Source organism: Porites lutea, chromosome 9 (genome assembly GCF_958299795.1).
Source record: "Porites lutea chromosome 9, jaPorLute2.1, whole genome shotgun sequence".
NCBI lineage: Eukaryota > Metazoa > Cnidaria > Anthozoa > Scleractinia > Poritidae > Porites > Porites lutea.
In genome coordinates, this window is record NC_133209.1 from 27,299,887 (window position 1) to 27,320,809 (window position 20,923).

A 20,923-nucleotide genomic window follows, 5' to 3' on the forward strand; every position below is an offset into this window, starting at 1 on the left:
AATCAGGTTAAAGGAGCCACGTTCTAGAGAGTTCCTGGGATTCGTCGATTACAACGTGTTAGATGGCACGATGCATCCTTTTCCCCTTTTCCTGAAATGACGAGTTCTGTGTTCGAGGCGTGCTATTTTCCATTTCTATGCTCTTTTCTAAAATGATTATACATCCACTCAAAAGTTTCTTTCAGTCATTTCAGAGAACTGATGCATTAATTCTGAAGAAAAAATGTTATCCAATGAATCAACTCATTATTAAAAATGGAGAAGACAAAACGGTGTATTTTCAGTTCACTAATTAATCAAAATATAACACTGCCAGTTTCAAAAGTAAGAAAATCTTTTGTGTAAAAATTAATACACTGTCAAGAAACATGGAAGATTGAAAGCTTAAAACTTTGGTACAGTTGAATCTTCATTAAGCGGCCAACCTTAAGGGAACCAGGTACCAGCAAGTGGCCGCTCCAAAGAGGTTCATCATAAAATTAGCATAATTTTTAGAGGAAATATAACTTTATTTTGAAAAAAAAATGGTGATGGGAGGAGCATTACTGGTCCACAATCAGTTGACACCTATCTCGGGCTGTATTTTTCTTCATCATATTTTTTAAAATAATGCCAAACTAAGTGTATCAAGTGCTTGATGGCCACATAATAAAAGTGACAAAAATGGGTTGAACTCTTTTTGTACCAGCCAAAAGGTAGCCTGAGAAAACAGCCAACATTTGATGACGCTACCACTGGTTTCTCCGCCAAATGACATCTGAGAAACAAGTGCAGAAATTCCATACTGATGACGCATCACTACCCAGATCTGGGTCATGCTTCTGATTGGTCGTGCCACATGAGAAATTCGATTGAACCAACCAGAAGCACTACCCAGATCTGGGTAGTGACACGTCGTCAGTATGGAATTTCTGTGCTTGTTTCTCAGACGTCATTTGACAGGAAACCAATGGTAGCATCGTCAAATGTCAGCTGTTTTCTCAGGCTAGCCACGGCAGCTTGATAGAGGTGGCCACTTCCCTAGAGGTTTAATAAAATTTACAATTTATTATTTTCTACAATATTATTTGAGGACTTAGATTACTGGACGCAGCATTCCAGGTAAGTCTTTTAAACAGGGAAGTGGTGTAGACCATCTGAGGGGTCATCCAGATCATGTGCTAATTTTTATCATTATATTTAAATCAAAAAATTATTTTATCTGTTGGGTCAGGAAGCCTTCTTTATTGGGTCATTGACCTGAGACCTGCCTCTTATCTGGAACACCACTAGACATTCACTGGATAGTATCTGCTTAATAGATGGCAGCTAAATGGAGGTTCAACTGTTTTCACTTGTGATAATAATCACAATCTCATCTTTACACTTCTTTCCATACACAATTTATTCTAAGGGAATAAAAATATCACTTTAAATAAAAGTAACTACTTGCCACTTATAACTTTGGAATAATTACTATTCATACCAGAAATAAAATTAAGAAACCCTACAAAAAAGGACTGCAAGTGAAAGTTAGATTTACAGTTTTGAAAGAAATCACAGCATTTAGCACTTCCTCAACTGTGAATTAAAAGTAAAAAGGAACTGTAAGATTAAGAAAACTTCATGCAAAAATGTTCACAGTTTTTGCTCCTTCTTACTGGCAGTGTAGACAATGTTAGTAACTAGGATTTCGCCAATGCTTTGCTTTTTTTACTGGACTTGACATTTCATCATCGTCCTCAGCTATATCACTGTCAACACCAGCTCCATCAGTGACTGAATTGGTCAGTATTTCTGGTATTCTGGAGAGATCACCTGAATTGAGAAAACAGCATATAAAACATAAAAATACAAGGAGCAACAATATTATTGCTCGAGGTGTGTTGAGTTAAGCACAAAGAAACTGGGTTTTCCCCTCTTTTTAAAAATCAGCATTCCAAAGTAAAATATTATATTGGATCAGGAGTATTATTAATATGAAAACCACTATGTGAATGTGTTCCCTCTAAAATATTATTAATTTATTATTTTGTTTATCATTTTCTACAAGCAATAAAACTAAAACCTTTGCATTGCATGCTTAACCAGTAGCCTAAACCTGACTAGATTTTAAATTCTACTCCTGATTTGGTGTCATATTTTGACATCATCTATGTGGTTCACCACAGATCCCTCTGATGATCATGTCTCAACAGAAACCCTGATGATTTGCAAAATTTCATAGAAAATTAAAAATTTTAAGAAAAAAAGACATACCTTGGATAATGAGGGAATTTACCTTAATGAGAAACAATATTTTTGTTGTTAGGCACACTTAAAGCAATAATTTAACTTACATGCTACTGTTGTTATGTACAGGTTCCTGGTAAAGCGTCTGCCATATTTGCTTTGTGTGGCAAGGCTGCTATACATAAAATAAAATACAAATTCATTGACACATTGTTTTGCCTTCAAAGTGCAATCTAAAATTTATGCAGTTAAAGATGTAGAATTACAAACATTTTTTTTACAATAACTGAGCAGGGAGCCATAATTATTCATTTTTAATCAGAGTCATCATCTGGGTAAGTAAGCCTAATAGCATACTTGCCCGCTTACAATTTGGGTTGCCTGGACAAGTGCAGAATTATAGAAAGAATGGTCCTTAATGTGTGCAACTTGAACATTTCTGACTTGCATTTTATTTCTGTGATTTGCAGAGGTCTCGTGAATCTTGACTGATTTTAAACAAAGTGAAGAGTAGCCCTCCTCACTTCCACTAGGGGATGAATACCTGCTCATGCTGCACCAAAGTGTGACACAGAATTCCACAGGAAAAAATAACGGATTCCCATATATTTTAGGGAATTTAAAGAGTACCCATAAAAATCACAAATTTGGCAAAGTGAGACAAGTCCCAACCAGGGAATTCCCAACCAAGTTCCCTTATTGGGACTTGTCTCACTCTTCCAAATTTGGGATTTTTGTGGGTATTCCTTAAATACCCTAAAATGTCCAAAAAATTATGGGAATCCATTATTTTTTCCTGTGGAACCCATCCAATAAGTGAAGCTCCACTTTTGAGATCAGTGCGGTGCAACTTTAATTTGCTAAATTACAGAAATAATGGCCAAATCACTCCCCTCATGTGTGAACAGAAGCAACACCCGGTATAGTTTTCGTGCAGGTGCAAGGACTATCAGGTATTCTTGGTTTGCAACCACATTAATTTCCTGACCACCAACATGGCCGCCGTGACGTCACGAGCAAACCAGAAACAGTGTAAACATAGCCTCAGGATATTTATCTTCACTGACTAGTTCCAGGCCCCATGGCAGTACTTACCACTGGCCACTTGTTGCTGATCTTCCCAGTAGACCGCTTTGTAGAATCAACCCTGCAGACGACAACAAAAATTATGTCATTGTTTTATTAGATGACTTCTTATCGTCACTTTGCACATGTGGCTTACAAATTCTCACGTGCGGGGCCGGGAAGTTCTACTTGCCTTCTCGACAGGTCTCCTGCTGCAACCTTGAAGCATGGCGCTGAAAAAAGAAACATCTTTGTTGAACTAAGTGCACAATGGAATTTAACGACGAGAAATTCACTTACAACCAGTCGCGCAGTGGAAGAAAGCTTCGAAATCGAACGAAAACACCGACTTGAAAACATGGCGGACTGCTGACTGCGCCTGCGCGTGTTGGTTTATGCGCGCAATGTACGTTGGGATAGTTCTCTTTCGCGGCAGTCATCATGGCGGCTCAAATCAGCAAGAAAAAGAAGGTTAGAAAACCGACGAAATCTCTCTCAGGACGTCATCTTAACAAGGATTTGTTATATGCCATTAAAATATACTTACTTACCTGTCAATTCATTTCATTGTATGGAGGCGATGGCCAAGTTATGGTCAAGATTTAAATTGATTTACTTTCTTATTTTTCTTATCTGGATAATGATAGACTTTCAATTTTAGAAATCAGAGCTTGTAACTGAGTCCCTGGCCTATTCTCCCACCGTTATACTGAAGTTAATGCGTCACTAGTTTGATTCTCTCTTGTGTACTCAGTGGCTCTCTCTTGAAAGCATATGTTTGCGCGATGTATTTGGAAGGTAATTCTCCACAGTAAAATACAACGTTTTTCAATAATCCTGTCAGTCTAAAACATCGATAGACGGACTGGAAAATGCTTTGATTTATTGTCCAAATCAACTTTATTATTCTTCGTTTTCGTATAGTTTGTTGCTGATGGCGTATTCAAAGCCGAACTGAACGAGTTTTTAACTCGTGAATTAGCAGAAGATGGTTACAGTGGAGTCGAAGTTCGTGTTACTCCCATCCGAACTGAGATCATCATATTGGCGACCAGGACCCAGAATGTTCTTGGAGAGAAAGGTCGACGGATCCGTGAACTAACATCAGTGGTACAGAAGAGATTTGGATTTCCTGAGGGAACTGTAGAGGTTTGTCCTTAAACTCAACTCTATTTATAACAATGTTGGACAAAATAGATGAAAAATTTAGATCCCCCCCCCCCCCCCCCCCACATTCAAGGATGGGAAAATAGACCTTGTCACGGTTTTCGACGCCATCTTGACGAGTAGGCAAACGTGTGAGAAATTACAGTGTTTGTATGAGAATCTAATGTCGAATAATTTCCGTAAAACAGCTGTTCTGAAAAAAATATCAATCGTAAACTAAAGCTACAAAGCAAAGGATTGTCTTAAAAAAATTTGGGGGCATACCTGTGCTTAAATTTCTCCAGTGTCTTGCTTTAGATTTTCCATTTATTTGTCTGTAATTTTCCCGGGACTTTCTTACAGACAAATCTATAGAAAATTTTAAAAAGTGGTTCTAGGTCTTCTAGCGCATGTAATGCCCTCAAATTTTTTCACAAGAATCCTTAGGAGTGAAGCTTTAGTTTACAAATCATATTTTTTTCAGAACAGCCGTTCTATGGAAATTATTCGACATTAGATTCTCATACAATCACTGTAATTTCTCATGCGTTTGCCTTCTCGTCAAGAGCAAGCAATATATGCTAATTATTATTTTCAAACCCTGTTAAATATTACACCAATGTTTTTTCCAGTTGTATGCAGAGAAAGTTGCCACAAGAGGTCTGTGTGCCATTGCACAGTGTGAGTCTCTTAGGTACAAGCTGATTGGTGGACTTGCAGTAAGGAGGTAGGTGATCAGAAGAAGTCCACAATTTTTTTTGCCAAGTAGAGATGTGAATCAAGATGAGATTCTGGCGATTTTCTTACACTATTTGTGTTTGAGCCTTAGTTAATTTGATAGAAAGACAAACTCCAGAAAACATTAGAAACTGCTTTTAGTTTTGTGCAACTGCATTTTATAATAAATTTATTATGTGTCTCTCTGCATGAATACTTCTGCTCGCATTGTATGTTAGGGACCCCTTAAAACCATGATGGCAATGATGATGGGAATGTCTAAAACACAAAAGATTTTCTGAGCAAAATAACAACTCTGCATGTGCGTTATGCTGTCCCTGCACAACTACAACATGAAATGACCAAATTTTGGGTTGACATGAGAACAGGAACACATGGCAATAAATTTTACTTTCTCTCTAAACTCTGATGTGGCCCTCTATCTTTAGTTCTAACCTAACCTGAAAAAGTTTCAAAGGATGCAAAGTCTATTTATAACATAGCGCGCGTGCTTGCCCTATATAAGTCCTATTGAGCCGCTATGAACAAAATCTTTATTTACGCACGCCCGTGCATAAATAAGATGACGTAAGCATTTTTTTTTACCTGGCTGCAGACTGGGCTGCAGAGTTGTCGTCTTTTAAGCTGCAGTGCAGTTTTCCTTCTCTTTAAAATATGGAAGAAACCAGCGAAAAACTGCCCAATTTTTCTATCGGCATTGACCTTTTAGGTCCTAGTCCAACAAGCAGCAAAAATAGAGCCGAATTAAAAAAACTCGCATGTTGCGCGTTTCGCAAATTTGTCGGAAGACCAGCTGCAGCAAATTTTGGCCGAAAGACGTTCACTGGGAACAGAATAGAGACCAACTGGTCATCAACAACATTAAGAGGTTAAATGTCCGTTTTTATTGTTGTTTTTAAATTTGTTATGCACTGTTGTTATCTCCGGACAATCCGACTGAAGCAGGAAGATTTCTCTCGCAATAACAACACAGATTACACAAGAAGACATAAATTTATTACTTACAAGAACAACTGCTGCCAGGTCTTCTGAAGAAGCCGTAATGACCAGCCAATGTTTGTAAATGAATATGAGTTTAAAGAAGGATGACAGTCGTCTTCGCTAAAAACATGTTTTCTGGATTTCGCCGAGCAAAACGTAAACATCTTTTCAGCAAATCCAAACGGCAATCCAAACCATACTAGCTCCACGACTTCTTACGAACATGTTAGTATTTTAACTTTAGGTGAACTTTAAGACTCTTTTACCTTTGTTTCTGCTTAGTTTCCAGTGATCGTTAACGAATAAAGAAGCAAATTTTCTTTCTCAGTTTTACAGAAAAGCTGCAGAAAGAATATTTTCATTCAAACTACAATCACGGACAAAAGTAGTTGGGAAGGTGGAATAAGTTAGCAACATTATTGCTCCATTTCATACGCCTTATGTCTATGTTAAAAAAAGATTATTTGTTCTTCTCCTGAATACCCCCCGCGCCCCCTATTCAATGTTGGGACATGTAACAACAATTACGCACAAAAACAATTTAGTTTTGTCCAACATTGATCCAGGGGCGGGGGGGACAAGTACAAAAAAGGTAAAAATTGGTAACCTTCCCAACATTTTTGACGATGATTGTGTGAGAATAGACAATTGTCTTTTAACGCTTGTAAAACTTGTGGCTTTTAACATTTCGCTGAGATTTCTCACCCTGGAAATCTATTGATAATGTACTTTACGATGGGTATATAAAATGGAATAAAGCTTTAGTTTCGTTAAAATCACCATCATGAGATCCTTGTATCTCGCATGCGTGACATGTCAAAGCGTGACCACAAAATCCACTAGCATGTGTAGATTGTGTTTTTAAGAACGTCGGAAAAAAACCTTTATGTTCCTTACTTTCCGGCGATAGATTAAATGAAGTTTCCTTGTTTGGAGAAAGTGGAAAGAATCGCCATAGCTTGTCTGTTTCATTACATAAAATTAGAAGACATGAGAGCAATTAGTACTAAATGTCACACGTTTGTTGTTATGCATTTTTGCCTCTTTTCAGTTACACAGTTTCACTTTGTGTCATTTCAGTGAGTGCGATGATTTTAAAGATGAAACAAAGAGAAACAACTTGAAAAACAACTACAGTTAGCAGGAGGCTTAGGGACAATAAACGTTTTCGAGAAACACCAGAAAATTCTAGTTGCACACGTATGCGTGAAACCTGTGGGCCGAGAGGGGTGTGACATGAGTGCGGAATTTTCTAGACTGTATTCTCTTAGGCTCCGAATTCCCAAAACCTATATATAACAAGCTGTTGATTTTCCAATACAGAAATAAATAATTTCAATCTATTGATTACACCATGGTATTCAGAGGAAAAATACCTCCAGAGAAAAGAGCGTTAGCAATATTTTTACGCCAAGAATCTGGCCTGAGTTATCCGAAAATTGCTGAGAAATGTAACATTTCAACCTCCTCCGCCGAAAGAATTTGCAATGAGAATCTTTTCCAAAGACAAAACTCGGGCCACTCAAGGAAACGCGGTCGACGAAGAAAGATTTCACTCCGTATGAAGCGGTTATTGAAAAGAAACCTCTTGAAAATGAGGAGACAAGGTGTAGCCGTAACTGTGAAGAGACTTGTCACTTATAGTGGACTAAGCCTTCAAACCGCAAGTATTCGCACGTATTCCAGATGCTTAAATGAGATGGGTTTCTGGTTCTTACAAGCTAGAAAAAAGGGTCTTCTGAAAGAAAGTGACAAAAAAGACCGGCTTCAGTATGCAAGGAAAATGGCACGCTACGAACGAGATTTGCCAGGTTTTTGGACTGACGAAGTAGCTTTTTATTTAGATGGTGTGTCTTTCGTATACAAGACCAATCCCATGAGCACAGCAATGGCTCCAAAGGCAAGAGTATGGCGTCAAAAAAGCGAAGGCTTGCAAGTAACCAGCAAAGGCTCGAAAGATTTAGCGGGAGGAAAAAGGCTGCACGTAATGGTTGCAATAGCTTACGGAAAAGGAGTTATTCTGAAAGAGCGCTATGAGAAATTGAATGGCCAGTTCTTTGCTAATTTTATTAGGCAACATTTTAATTTATGTTTCGGACGTGCAGGGCCAAAACGAGATGGAAAACGTCTATTTGTTATGGATAACGATCCAAGTCAGGTGTCCAAATTAGCTATGAGTGCTCTAAGAGAAATTGAATGCGAACTTTCGAAGATACCTTCTCGCTCGCCAGACCTGAACCCATGTGAATCTATTTTTCATATTGTCAAAGATTCATTAGACGAAGAAGCCATTGAAAAACACATCAACAAAGAATCATTTGGCGACTTCAAAAACAGAGTGTTGCGCACATTTAGCTAGATGGATCCTGTTGTCATTGATAAAACCATAGAAAGTATGTCCAATAGAGTTCTATCAATTATTGAAGGAAAGGGTTGTCGAACCAAGTATTAAACAAACGTAAACAAGGTATTTTAATGGTAACATACTTCAGTTTTTACACTATATTATGTTTACATGTACTGACGATGTCATAAAGGGAATAATATAATAAATTGGAGCTTCCACAATTTACAGTGTGGTTATCTTTTCACGCTAATGGCGTCACCTGTCAATCATTAAGCTATTCTGAGAACAGTAAACCACAACGATTTTCACAATACTCCACCACATTACTCCATAAGAAAGTCCCAAATACATCACCAATGAACCAACATTCTTGCGAACAAAGTACAAAAATATGTAAACCGTATTAGAATATGTTCCATTTTTCCTTCAGTTTTCCACAGAAATAAATGTAACTAGTGATTTTCAACATTACTCCATTGAAACAGTGTCTAATAAAGGTCAATTAGTTAGGTCAAGTTTAATTTAAACGCTAGCTGCGGAGTAATGTGGTACTTTCCTTACCAAAACGCTAAAATGGCCCTTAAAAAGCATAGCACTAACTCCATTGAAAGTCCTGCACAATTCAATATAACTTTTTTCTCTTTGGAGCTACTATAAACGAAATAATTTCGGCTACTTAAATGGAGTAATGTGGCCTCTCATGTCTGCGCCTTTTGACTCATTGTGTAATCAGATTAGCGAAGACAATAGACGCGCGCTACTCTAAGTTATTTTAAAAGACTCTACTCAGTGATGTTGTCTAAAATGAGTTTCGAAAAGCAGTGACCACAAGGAATTAACTGGAGTTGTTCAGCTGGTGGAATTTGTCTCCAGAAGTGGAAAAATCTCCACCTTACGTTCATCATTTCAGTGTTTGCGTGGCAAACACTTCCCCCCTGTATGTAAACAATTGGCGCGTCTGATGTTGCGAAGATAGGGGTATCGTTGCTAAGCTCAATGTCCCGTTTCGAGAAATTTTTGGGAGCTGGTAAATGCACTATATCTCCCTCTAGCAACAGGAGCATGTCAGCCCACGCTATTATGGAGGGTTTCCACCGAAAATCATTCAACATAATAATTTCCGCCTCTTCTGCACCAACCCAGGCAAAAGTTCCAGTGGCGGGATTACAAAAAGTGCCATAAATGCTTTTCAATGGGGCGAGCACGAAACTTTTCCCGCAATTGGCAACTCCATGTATAAACAGGTTTCTGTACTTTCCTCTTCCTTTTTCCAGCAACATCAACACAGCTTGGGCGAAAACACTGACGCTGATTTCATTTCTATTGAGGAGGTTAACTGCCGCCTCTAGCCACTTCCCCTCACAGCTCGCAACGCATTCGGCAGAGTAGCTTTCGTGTAGAAGTTGCATGCGAGTCTTCTGTGACCTTTCATACTTCGCTTCCGCAGTTGCCAACTCCTGCGTGATAGCCAGACACTCATCTACTGCTTTTCCGCCCCTGTTACATATAAATTCCGCCAGCTCTGTCTTGCCTTCCCGATTTTGTGAAGCTGCTATAGACAGAAGCTGTAGCCGTGATTTTACGTTCTTAGCCTGGATAAACTGGGCAACCTCGTACACTGAAAGACCACGCTTTCGTTTCGTTTTCTTACCCCCAGTACGGCCAACTGCTTTTCTCTTGTTTCCTGAGATTGCCTTCTCAGTTCTCGGTGGACGCGCATTGCTTAGGTCTGGGTGACCCTCTGAGTGAACACAGAAGTCATCTTCCTTTGTGGTGTATTTGTACGCAGAGTAGTATGTGTTGTGTACGGCGCTAAAGTTCACCCTTATGCCGTAGCGGTCGTCTAAGAATTGGCGTACCTTCAGCCAGCGAGCACGTTTTTCCAGTTTCATTGCCATGTGATAATGGGAATTGCTCTCTGAAACACCTGCATCAGCGTGTAATTCTCGCGCAACAACCCACTGCACAACCTTAACACCCGTCATTTCCATCCACCCTAGTGAGACCTTTTCGGCAAATGCTTCTCTTGTCGCAACTTTTTCTACATCGGCTCTGCTATATGTCACAAGATACACAAGTCGCTGCTCACGGTTTCGCAAAGTATCATTTACCTCTGCCATTTTCAGGGTTGTTATCGTTGTCCGTAGACCTTTCAAACAGGCCAAAACAAATTATCTTTCGCATTACAAAACAATTTCGACTCCTCCCCTTCGCATAAATGACAACAGAACTTTAAACACGTGAAATACTTTACAGATATCACTCATTGAAGCTGTCCCGACAAAAACATAATCATAACAATGCATGCCCTTATGTTCCAAAAAATAATAATCATAACCTAATTGTATTAGCCATTTTATTTCGCCTGAAATGATAAAAACAACGCACAGTAACTCTTACTTTTCACGAGAGTACCAATCCTGTGTCTTTTTTAAAGACGTGCTTTACTATAGAAAGTCGTCGACTTTTGTTTCTTCATGACCACACCCAGAATTTCAAGACAATCACGGACAAAAGTAGTTGGGAAGGTGGAATAAGTTAGCAACATTATTGCTCCATTTCATACGCCTTATGTCTATGTTAAAAAAAGATTATTTGTTCTTCTCCTGAATACCCCCCGCGCCCCCTATTCAATGTTGGGACATGTAACAACAATTACGCACAAAAACAATTTAGTTTTGTCCAACATTGATCCAGGGGCGGGGGGGACAAGTACAAAAAAGGTAAAAATTGGTAACCTTCCCAACATTTTTGACGATGATTGTAGATGATTGTGGTGTGTTCGTAATCAGCCAATAGAAGCGTTTGTTATTGTGTAGCGCGTTACGAGAATTTTGTAGTTAATCAAAAAGCAAGCATTTTTGTCAGCTATGTTATAAAAGAATTTGCTCATGCTTTTAGCTGTGCGTATATCGAGTTATGGATGCACTTGGGAAGTTTGGAGAGCACTCAAGAAGCTAGAGTTGCACTCGGCTATCGCCTCGTGCAACGCTTACGCATCTTTCGTGCTCTCCAAACTTCCCGCGTGCATCCATAACTCGATATACGCACGCTAAGCATGAACAAATTCTTAATTTTCAGTGATGTTTTCATTGGCATTGCCGTTGTTGGATCATGAGGTCCCTATTAATGTTAGAATATTGACCAACGTTGTTTTTAGCCTTTTAACTCCTTGTAAAAGTTAGAGTGAGATGATTGGTCACCCTAACTTTTAAATCTATGGGAAAAAAATCATATGTTACCATTCAAATGAAACCTCTGTGGTAGATTTTTTGCATAGTTCTATTTATTTCTTAGGTTTAAACAAAATATAGAAATTTGAATGTGCTAGTGAATTTTTCATTGACCATTGTTAGGATTAAAAGGGTTAATGTGTTTCTCCAAACTTGCCTAGTGGATTGTACTAGTCTAGAGCAAGAGAAATAAGTTTCAACACTTGCAAATGAAAAAAACATTTTACGCCTGTGTTCCAAGATTTGTTCCTGGTAAAAAATAATATTAAAATAATGAGGTTGAAATGATGTGTTGCTTTGTTAGGGCTTGTTATGGTGTTCTTCGATTCATCATGGAAAGTGGTGCCAAGGGTTGTGAAGTTGTTGTATCTGGAAAACTGCGTGGTCAGCGTGCAAAGTCCATGAAGTTTGTTGATGGTTTGATGATCCACAGTGGTGAACCCACCAATCACTATGTAGACACAGCCATCAGGCATGTCTACCTCAGGCAGGGTATGCATTATGAACAAACCAATATGTGTTGTGCTTCAGTTTTGTCCTTGGTACAATTATTTTTTGACTCTCCTTTTACCAAATGGAAACTCCTAGGAAAATAAAAGGGCTGGTAATTTAACATAATTATGTAGTGTAGATGTATTTAACAAAACCATTTTCAATATTTGTTCAACCTTCCTATCCAAACATTAATGGCTGTTAACGGCATCAAGAAGGCTTGCAGTCCAGACTAGAGACTCAGCCATTCATGCGCTTGAAATAAACACCCTAAAAATGGACTGGCAGACCCAACAAGTCTTTAAACTGTGGTTTGAGTTAGGTTCTTTGCAAATGGCAAGCCCAAAAAGTTTGCATCAAGGACAATTTAATATTATGCAGTGATAGTACTAGAAATTCCAGGAAGGTTTTACTGTGTGCAAAGGGCCACATATAATGATAATATTTAAAAGCTTGATGTGAAACAGAGTGTTTTCTACTGCTAAATACATTAAGTGAGATGCTAAGAAGTTTTAATTTTGTCAGGTGTGCTTGGTATCAAAGTAAAGATCATGCTTCCATGGGATCCTACTGGCAAAACAGGACCCAAGAAGCCACTTCCAGATCATGTCAGTATTGTGGAACCCAAAGAGGAGGTCATCCCGACTACTCCTGTATCTGAACACAAAGGAGGCAAACCTGAACAGCCTGCGGGACCCATCATGTGATTTTACAAGGTACACTCGCACTTACGTTTTTTTTTTATGCAGAGAAGAAAAAAGGATAGTTTTCAGATCATTCTTAAATTCATTTACATGTATCGTCCATCCACTGTTAAAATTATTTTCCTTGGTTGAGAGGAAACACATTTTCATTTTCTATGTGTTATCATAAAGGCAACTCTTGAGTTTCAAACGAAGCAAGTAATCTGAAAATCAATGCATCCTCTGACAGATGCTTCCTGTAGCTCACACTCTATGTTTTAACTGTTGTGAATTAGTTTAATACTTCACTGCCGTTAAAAGATAGAAATTTGAAAAAGATACATGATTATGGAACCAAATTACTTCAAAGCTAATAATTATTGTGACATTCACTGGTTAAAGTCAAGAATATTTACTAAACTTTGTTAAGGTTTACTACAGTCTGGTTTTAAGTGTTTGAAAACTTAAACGGATGTTACTGTCTTGATACTGTTGGCACCATTTGTCGTCATAATTTCAGTCGGGTGCAAAGCATGTTCAACAACAAAAAAGGTCATTATTTTTTTGGAAAATGAAAAAACAAATACATTAACTGGGTATTACTTTAGAAATTTCTATTGTTATGGTAAATGAAATCCAACCAAATAGCACAAGAAACTGCTACTGGCCGTGTACGTGAATGTTAAACGTCTTAAGGCAACATAGGAAAGTGCCGAGTTCAAATTAAAGACCAAATACATGTAGTACTTGTAAATGGCGTTATTCCTGACACATTGTAAACTTGACACTATCCAGTAACACTTTGTCTTGCTATTTTTATTGTCAAGTGTCAAGTGTATCTTGTTCTTATTTGTTTTTTCTTTCAGATGATAAAAGATGCAGCCTACTGTTGTCCATCGTGCTTTCTGTAAAAATTAATTAACAGCCAAAGAACTAATAAACAATGTTGAAATTGTTTTGTGGCAAGTTGTTTATTGTGTTTATTAATGATACACAATGATACACAATCCTAAATGAAATCACTGCATCATACAGACGCCATTTGACAATACTTTTTTTTGCACGTTATTAGTCACTGTGTCACCTTCCCAATACATGTATGCGTTACTGTAAATAGAGACACCCAAGAATCACACTATGTGAATTTGTCAGGGCTAATTAATACAGCATTATTTGCATCTATTTTTTTTTTCATACATGGTTTGCACTCCTCTTGTACAGAAGTTCAGGATAAGAAGTTTAACAACTAACCAAGAAGTTTTTTTTAAATATTTTGTGTGTGTTAAATAATTTCTCAAGTACAGTTTAAAAAAAAAAAGGATATCATCCTTTTTAAGAATAGATAAGCTTTGTAAAATGTTTTTTATTAAGTACAGTTTGCCAGTCTCCATCAATCTTCTTTGAGGCTCACGAAAGCTTTTCCAGAGAAGTTGTCATTTTACATGGCACATATAGTTCAACAATAATATTGTATACACTGGAATCATTGGAATTAAGTCCAATGAAAAGTTATCCTCATCCACCACCCTGAAATGAAAGATTAAAACATCTATAAGCAAGCTACAGTTGAACCTCCACTGATGGCCACTTCTCCACAACGGCCACCTCTCTACAAAGGTTACTTTTTTGGGTGGACAGTCCATACATTGACTCTTGTTAAACCTCTCTACAACGGCCACTTTTTTGGTGGACAGTCCATGCATTAACTCCTTTTTAAACCTCTCTACAACGGCCACTTTTTTTGGTGGACAGTCCATACATCAACTCGTGTTTAAACCTCTCTACAACTGTCACTTTCTTGGCAGACAGTCCATACATTGACTCTTGTGTAAACCTCTCTACAATGGTTGCTTTTTTCTGTCCCCAAGGTTGCCGTTGTGGAGAGGTTCAACTGTATTACAGCTGCCAATCAAATTCATAGAAGCCCAGATTTACTATTGGTTCTTGGTGTTGTTGGTTTGCTTTTGTTTTGTGGTGTGGGTATTATTCACTGTCTTTTTAATCTTTTGTAATATATTACCTGGCAATTGCACATGTCTGCAATACCAAGAAAACTACTAGATTTTAATACCCAGAAGACATGGTAAAATTAATAATACTATGTGGTTTTGGATACAAATGATACTTGACTGTGCTTCATCCAAGGTCAAGTTTCATGGGAATCAATCAAAGTAGCCTCTGTTGGCAAATGACTAAGCTTCATGATAGGGTGACTGGCCCACAAATGAATAAGAAAAAAGGCAGAGTAGAAGAAGGAAGTATCCCCTTCAACCCTATTCTTGAGTGTCTTCTAGATGGGGGCCTTTAGCAGTCCACTACCATGTCTGCTTAAGACGAGCCTTGTGAAACTGAAATTGTGCTTACAGTTCAGTGCACAGCTCAAAATTGCAATCAGCATGGATTATTGGCTAGATCTAAACCTCAGAAAGTCAAAGGCAAAAATAACAACAAAGTTTAGCTCCTAACAGAAGTAGATTTGGCCATTCCAAAGGTTGTTGCACCTTTACCTTGTTGAGGTCCACACCAATGTCTTCGAATTTGGTCATCTTTCCACCAAACTTATCAAGTTTTCTTGCTCTCTGAGATATAAACCAAAAGGTAGATATAATGATATACTGTTGAAGCATTTATCCCAGTAATGTACATTTTAATACATCAAAAAGAATTAAAGGTACAACTCACTGATTCCCTTGATTCTCTATCTTTTGTATCTCTTCTGTCAGCTTGAATCTGAAAAATAAGAGGACCACATCCCTTTAATAAAATAAAATGATAATCACTAATAGACTAATTCTGTCCTTAAGTCTCTTTCATAGCTGAGCTCCATGTGCACGAGTGGAGCCCCATAGCTAAGAAAATCTGGTTTTCTATCCATCTCAGAAATTTTGGTAGTCACGTGATCAACTGTCCGCAGCACAGGGTTACCAATGTGAAATGTCACACTTTCTGGCTAGATTGGGAGCCGCAACCTGATACTGCACATCCATGTTGTGGTCAATTGACAGCTGTCAAAACAGGGTATCTGCTGACCAGTATCACATGACCATATTGTGGATTCAGACATCGACCCATCAAGGTTGCTTGTTTTTTTGAAGTTATCCGCTGACAAGTTCGTAGTTTTCAACTGATCGCAGGCTCAAATTTCCGTACCATGGTTACAAGTTTATTGTGTGAAGTAAATTATAAATTAATTAATGGGAGCTTCACCTTTAACCTTGGCTAAATCTACATATTAGAAAGAAAATTATTACAAGAATAAATGAGAGAAAAAATATATTTTAGCAAAATATTTATTTTCTTAAAAATATTCATTTTGTTTTTAGCAGCCGTTTGTAACTTTATGAACCCAGATGAATTTCTTTTTCCTTTACTTCAGATTGAGTACGTTATCCTTCTTAAATTTGGTGATAAACTAAAAGGGGAGCAATGTCTTCTAAAAAACTTAATAATTAAGAAAATTAAATATTCATCATTTTTTCAAGAAGAAGGTGTCTTGACTTTGTAGAATATTGTCAAGATTATTACCTGAGCTTTGATTCTGGCTTTTTCCTGTTCTTCCAGCTTTTTCATTTCCATCAACTTTTTTCTTTCTTCTTGAAGCTGCTTCTCTTTCTCTGTAAGCTGCAAAATGAAAACAAAGATGAATGGTTTCCAGGGGCCGGGCCGGAGGGGCTATACACTTAGTTCTCCATAAAAAAAAACTAGAATACAAAGCAGAGAAGCTCAAGAACAAGAAGGTTGGAGGTCATGCAGCTGAGGATAAGAATCAAATACGAACTTCCATTGGTAAATAAACCATCCTGGATCAGTCCACACAAAGTTTTACAGTCATGATTGATTAATACAGTCTATCATTATTTTGCTAGTGAAGAATAATAAGGGGTGTGGGGACGGGGGGGCTTAATAGAGACAGGAGAACTCAATAACTTTCTTCCCCTGAAAAGGGGGGCTTATTTGAGAGGGGGGGGGGGGGCTTAATAGAGGATTTACGGTAAGAGGTCAATGATTTGGCAGTTTTATGATGATTGACTCACAAGTTCATTCCGAGAGGGCCTTGCAGCTGCAGCATGTGACTTCAGAGAAATGGTACTGCAAAAAAATTCTTAGACTTTCACTGACATTTTACTTTTACCTGGATCCAAAAAATAAAACACTATTTCATCAACTGCACTCTGATGAATTCTTTTTAATAATCATTACAATAAAAATTAACATATTTACAACTTAAAAACAAAGTGTGAGACTGGCTTCTGTGATCTTCCCCATGGAGGAGTCATGTGACTGTGTCAGATGTCTCATAAAAGTACCAGCCTAAATTGAGAAACTGGTACAAAAATAATTGACTAATTTTGGTCAAAAGGCTCAAAATGCAAAAATTAGAAAATGCCATTCAATATTGGATTTTGACAGTTTTACTTCAGATTTAATGAGGAAGTTTCTTGGTGGGAAATTTTTAATTTCATAAATCAATTGCATGCATAAATCAAACTGAACTCACTTTAATTTCTTCTGTAGTATTTGCTTTATTAACTGAACATCCTCATCAGATGAAAGAACAACACACTCATCGACCTGCCAAAGCAAGGAAGGGGGTAAAGGTTAAGGTGCACGCAAGCCAAAGGCCCAAACAGCTGGAGCTTATCCCCATTTTCTTAGCATGAAGCATGCCTAGGAGTATTGCTAATCCCCCCTGAACAGGATGCTAGTCCATTGCAGGGTTACCCCCCAGCAGTATGTTGCTGGTACCAATTTAATACACCTGGGTGAAGACAGACAAAGTGGAGTACAGTTCCTTGTCTAAGGTGAACGCAATGGGGGAGGCTTGAACTCTGGACCTCAAGATCTGGAGTTCAAGGTGTTAACCGCTGGGCCACACACCCCTCCACAAAGCAAGGAAGGATCAGTATCAATTTGGTTTATCTTTTATTAGGAAAATCAAAGGACAAAAATGTACAAATTAACTATTTGTGGCAAAAGTTTTTTGTAATTTTTTTCCTTCAGCTTTCTTTTTAATTCCTGAAATAGGCTGACTTATGAACTATCCTGAAAAGGACTTCCTGGTGGAAGAAAAGCATTAAGATATAATGAGCTTATAACTCCATATGACGTCTGGTTCTTATAAACTTCCTCACCTCTTCATTACTATAATTATCATTATCATATCGATCATTATCATTATTATTATTATTGTTATTATTATGATTATGATTATGATTATGATTATGATTATGATTATGATTATGATTATTATTATTATTATTATTATTATCATCTGACTGTTGACAAAAGTAATCAATCATCAACCTCCATACCTGATCCCAGCCCCAAAGAAGAAGAAATTCCTGAGCTTCAGGAAGGCTCCAAACTTTTGATGAAAAGGCCTTGTTTTGGGTTTTTACCTTGCGGTACTTTTCATCTTCAGGAGATTTAATGATATTGCTAAAAAAGAGTAAGTTTAAATTAACAGAAACCGGGCTGTGCTCTTTAGAGAAATTGAAGAGAGCCTAGTGCTCTGCAATCCAAGGTGCCCAGCATAGAATTTCTATGAAAAACTAAGATTTTCTAGTTACTCAATAGTAAAGGTAAGGTCCCAATGGCAACTGGGCATTGCTAAAGTACAGCCATGGAATAAGAAGTTTAGTTTGCGGCCTTAAAATTAAATTAAGTTAAATTAAATTTTACAATACGCAATTAGTTAATAATTTATTCCTTCAAGTCTGAACAATGCATTCTTCAAGTCCATCTCAATCAATATCCCAGTATATCACCCCCTTCCCCTATATTACAAGCAGCCCCTTTCCAGTCTGTTGAGTCTAGCCTTAGCAGGATTCAAGAGAGTGACTTAGACAAGAAGGGAGTTTTCTCCCCAATGTGTTTGCCTCATTCACTAGCACTTGACACATGCTCAACCCAAAACATCCTGCAGTGATTTTGTTACAAATAGTTATAAATGGTGAGTCCTGGGACTCTTCTTGTGAAAAATCATGAGTCCCAGTTAAAAAAGACAAATCCAAAATTGAAAATGCTTGGGCCTTTATGTAACCAGACAGTTAATCTGAAGACAGACTCCAAAACTCTGTATTATAGTACAGTCCAACCTCTCCTTACAGACACTTCTATAATACGGACACCTCTCTATTACGGACAATTCGTTTGGTCCCAGAAATGACAAAAATCCTTTATTCCCTACCTCTATAATACGGACACCTCAGTAAAGCAGACACTTAGTTCTGTCCCTTTGGTGTCCGTATTAAAGAGGTTTGACTGTACACTGAAATTAAAATGTAGTCCTTCTACTTTAAAGCACAACAAAGGCTAAAAGAAATATGCATCCTTCAACAACCGCCATCATACCTGCCACAGAAATTACACAAACAGGATATTTCTACAATTATATATACACATGATCAGATTGATCGATCTATCAATCTTTGTGTCCTATGGGGTGCTTACCATGAATTATTTTGCATCTTTAGGGATTTTTATGTATCAGGGATGCAGGATGCAGAGGTAACAAAATCACTGATCCTGAGAGAATGATAGCAGTCTACCCTCACCCCAATATTCCCACCTCAGCTAGCCTGTGAATGGCAGACGTTTCTCCTCGCTCATCGCCGCTGAGGGATGTTTCGTGAGAAAGAACGTTTGTGACTCAGCGACAGAAATTCCATACTGATGACGTAAATCAATGTTTACATAATAAATCCGGTAGTCATGGGTTTTAAATGCAAATTTGTTCAATTTTATGTTTCTCCTGGTTGATTTTGATAAAGTGTTGTGTTCATCTGTGAATGAGCTCCAGCAAAACTCAGATGCTTCTTCTAGAGAAGACTTTATTCCACAAATATTGGCTGTTTTGTTAGAGATTCATTGCGTTTACATTTGACCTTTGCAGCTTTTTGTCTTTTGTCTGTCATTCGTAAACAAAAGCCAAAACAAGAAAACTACTCCGTCAAGCAATTAGTGCTTCTGACCGGATTCCGGACAGATTTTGCGTCATCAGTATGGAATTTCTGTTGCTGAGTCGCAGACGTTCCTCCTCGTGAAATGCCCCTCAGAGGCGATGAGCGAGGAGAAACGTCTGCTGTTCGCAGGCCACACCTCAGCTGACACAGTACCATTTGGATCCATCACAGATGCTCATGAGATGCCACGCATGCTTATGCTTTTGCCAAATCTGAGAATATATGTTACAGGTCAATTTTGATTTGATCAGATTAAGTTTTTCAGCCTTGGTTGATTCTCGATTTCCTTCATCTCCTTGGGCTCGGACTCAGACAAAGGAAATGCAGAATCATCATCATCAACAACAACAACAACTTTTGCCGACCCCTTATACATAAAACTTACATCCAATAAAAATTAAAGCTAAGGAAGGTGTACGGCAAATCAAAATTAACCTGAAATCACATTTGACCTGTAACATATAATCCAGGGATATATCAGAACCGTCAGAATACAAATGTGGGCATCAACCTCAGGTTGAGTCATGTATGAAATATTCGGCTTGTTGCGTGCTCTGATTTCTACGCAGTAGCCCATAAACAGCTGACCATAAGGGCGATATATCTACAATAGCTCTGTCTAAAATTAAATACATTCATTCCTAACACAATTAAAGCTCAATGAAAACAAGATGATGGGTAGCATGCTTACTTTGCCAGCGTCAACATTGTTTGTATAGCTTGTCTGGCTGTTTCGGGATCATATTCTTTGCAAAGTTCATCCAAGGAATGAATCAGATCATGTTCGGTATCACCTTCACCCAGCTTCCTGCCTCTCTGTGTGTATTAAATAACGTTAAATGGTCTCAAACACTGAAAGCTTTAAGGTAATTTGCATTTAAATTGTCTTTGATTCAATCAAGCGTATCTAAAAGACAGCATATTCACATTAAACAATAAAGACACAACCTAAATAAATAAAAACGACACTTCTCTTACAGAGCTCGAAGCCATGTTTTCGTTTCAATTTCGGATTCGTGATGTAGAACTTTGGATTCCATTTACACGATAGAAAAAATGGAA

The 20,923-nt window shown here is 37.9% G+C and overlaps 3 protein-coding genes across 3 annotated transcripts; 1 reads left to right on the forward strand and 2 right to left on the reverse strand.

Annotated features, from left to right (window-relative positions):
• Positions 1-210: 210 nt before the first annotated feature.
• Positions 211-3,651, reverse strand: LOC140947483 (uncharacterized). Its single transcript, XM_073396596.1, has 5 exons — positions 3,577-3,651; positions 3,470-3,509; positions 3,307-3,358; positions 2,319-2,383; positions 211-1,797 (listed from the first exon to the last, which is right to left on the reverse strand). The coding sequence occupies exons 1-5, from the start codon at positions 3,634-3,636 to the stop codon at positions 1,658-1,660; spliced, it is 357 nt and encodes a 118-aa protein (XP_073252697.1). The 5' UTR covers positions 3,637-3,651; the 3' UTR covers positions 211-1,657.
• Positions 3,607-13,851, forward strand: LOC140947472 (small ribosomal subunit protein uS3). The gene is made up of 6 exons (XM_073396585.1): positions 3,607-3,747; positions 4,201-4,425; positions 5,055-5,149; positions 12,026-12,213; positions 12,739-12,929; positions 13,763-13,851. Exons 1-5 carry the CDS (start codon positions 3,718-3,720, stop codon positions 12,918-12,920), a joined length of 720 nt encoding a protein of 239 aa, XP_073252686.1. The 5' UTR covers positions 3,607-3,717; the 3' UTR covers positions 12,921-12,929; positions 13,763-13,851.
• A 315-nt stretch (positions 13,852-14,166) lies between these two features.
• LOC140947476 (uncharacterized) lies at positions 14,167-20,899 on the reverse strand. The gene is made up of 9 exons (XM_073396588.1): positions 20,840-20,899; positions 20,553-20,677; positions 18,209-18,335; positions 17,395-17,468; positions 16,931-16,985; positions 16,422-16,517; positions 15,579-15,626; positions 15,404-15,475; positions 14,167-14,423 (listed from the first exon to the last, which is right to left on the reverse strand). Exons 1-9 carry the CDS (start codon positions 20,852-20,854, stop codon positions 14,412-14,414), a joined length of 624 nt encoding a protein of 207 aa, XP_073252689.1. The 5' UTR covers positions 20,855-20,899; the 3' UTR covers positions 14,167-14,411.
• Positions 20,900-20,923: the final 24 nt, after the last annotated feature.

Excerpts from the sequence above, each read along its gene's own strand:
- LOC140947483 (XM_073396596.1), bottom strand. The coding sequence starts at position 3,636 with ATGTTTTCAAGTCGGTGTTTTCGTTCGATTTCGAAGCTTTCTTCCACT. Across the intron at positions 3,510-3,576 it reads CTTCCACTGCGCGACTGGTT|CGCCATGCTTCAAGGTTGCA; the intron begins GTAAGTGAATTT and ends TTCTTTTTTCAG. Across the intron at positions 2,384-3,306 it reads TCAGCAACAAGTGGCCAGTG|CCTTGCCACACAAAGCAAAT; the intron begins GTAAGTACTGCC and ends TATGTATAGCAG.
- LOC140947472 (XM_073396585.1), top strand. The coding sequence starts at position 3,718 with ATGGCGGCTCAAATCAGCAAGAAAAAGAAG. Across the intron at positions 3,748-4,200 it reads AAATCAGCAAGAAAAAGAAG|TTTGTTGCTGATGGCGTATT; the intron begins GTTAGAAAACCG and ends GTTTTCGTATAG. Across the intron at positions 5,150-12,025 it reads GGTGGACTTGCAGTAAGGAG|GGCTTGTTATGGTGTTCTTC; the intron begins GTAGGTGATCAG and ends TTGCTTTGTTAG.
- LOC140947476 (XM_073396588.1), bottom strand. Across the intron at positions 16,986-17,394 it reads ATACTACAGAAGAAATTAAA|TACCATTTCTCTGAAGTCAC; the intron begins GTGAGTTCAGTT and ends ATTTTTTTGCAG. Across the intron at positions 15,627-16,421 it reads AAGCCAGAATCAAAGCTCAG|ATTCAAGCTGACAGAAGAGA; the intron begins GTAATAATCTTG and ends CTTATTTTTCAG.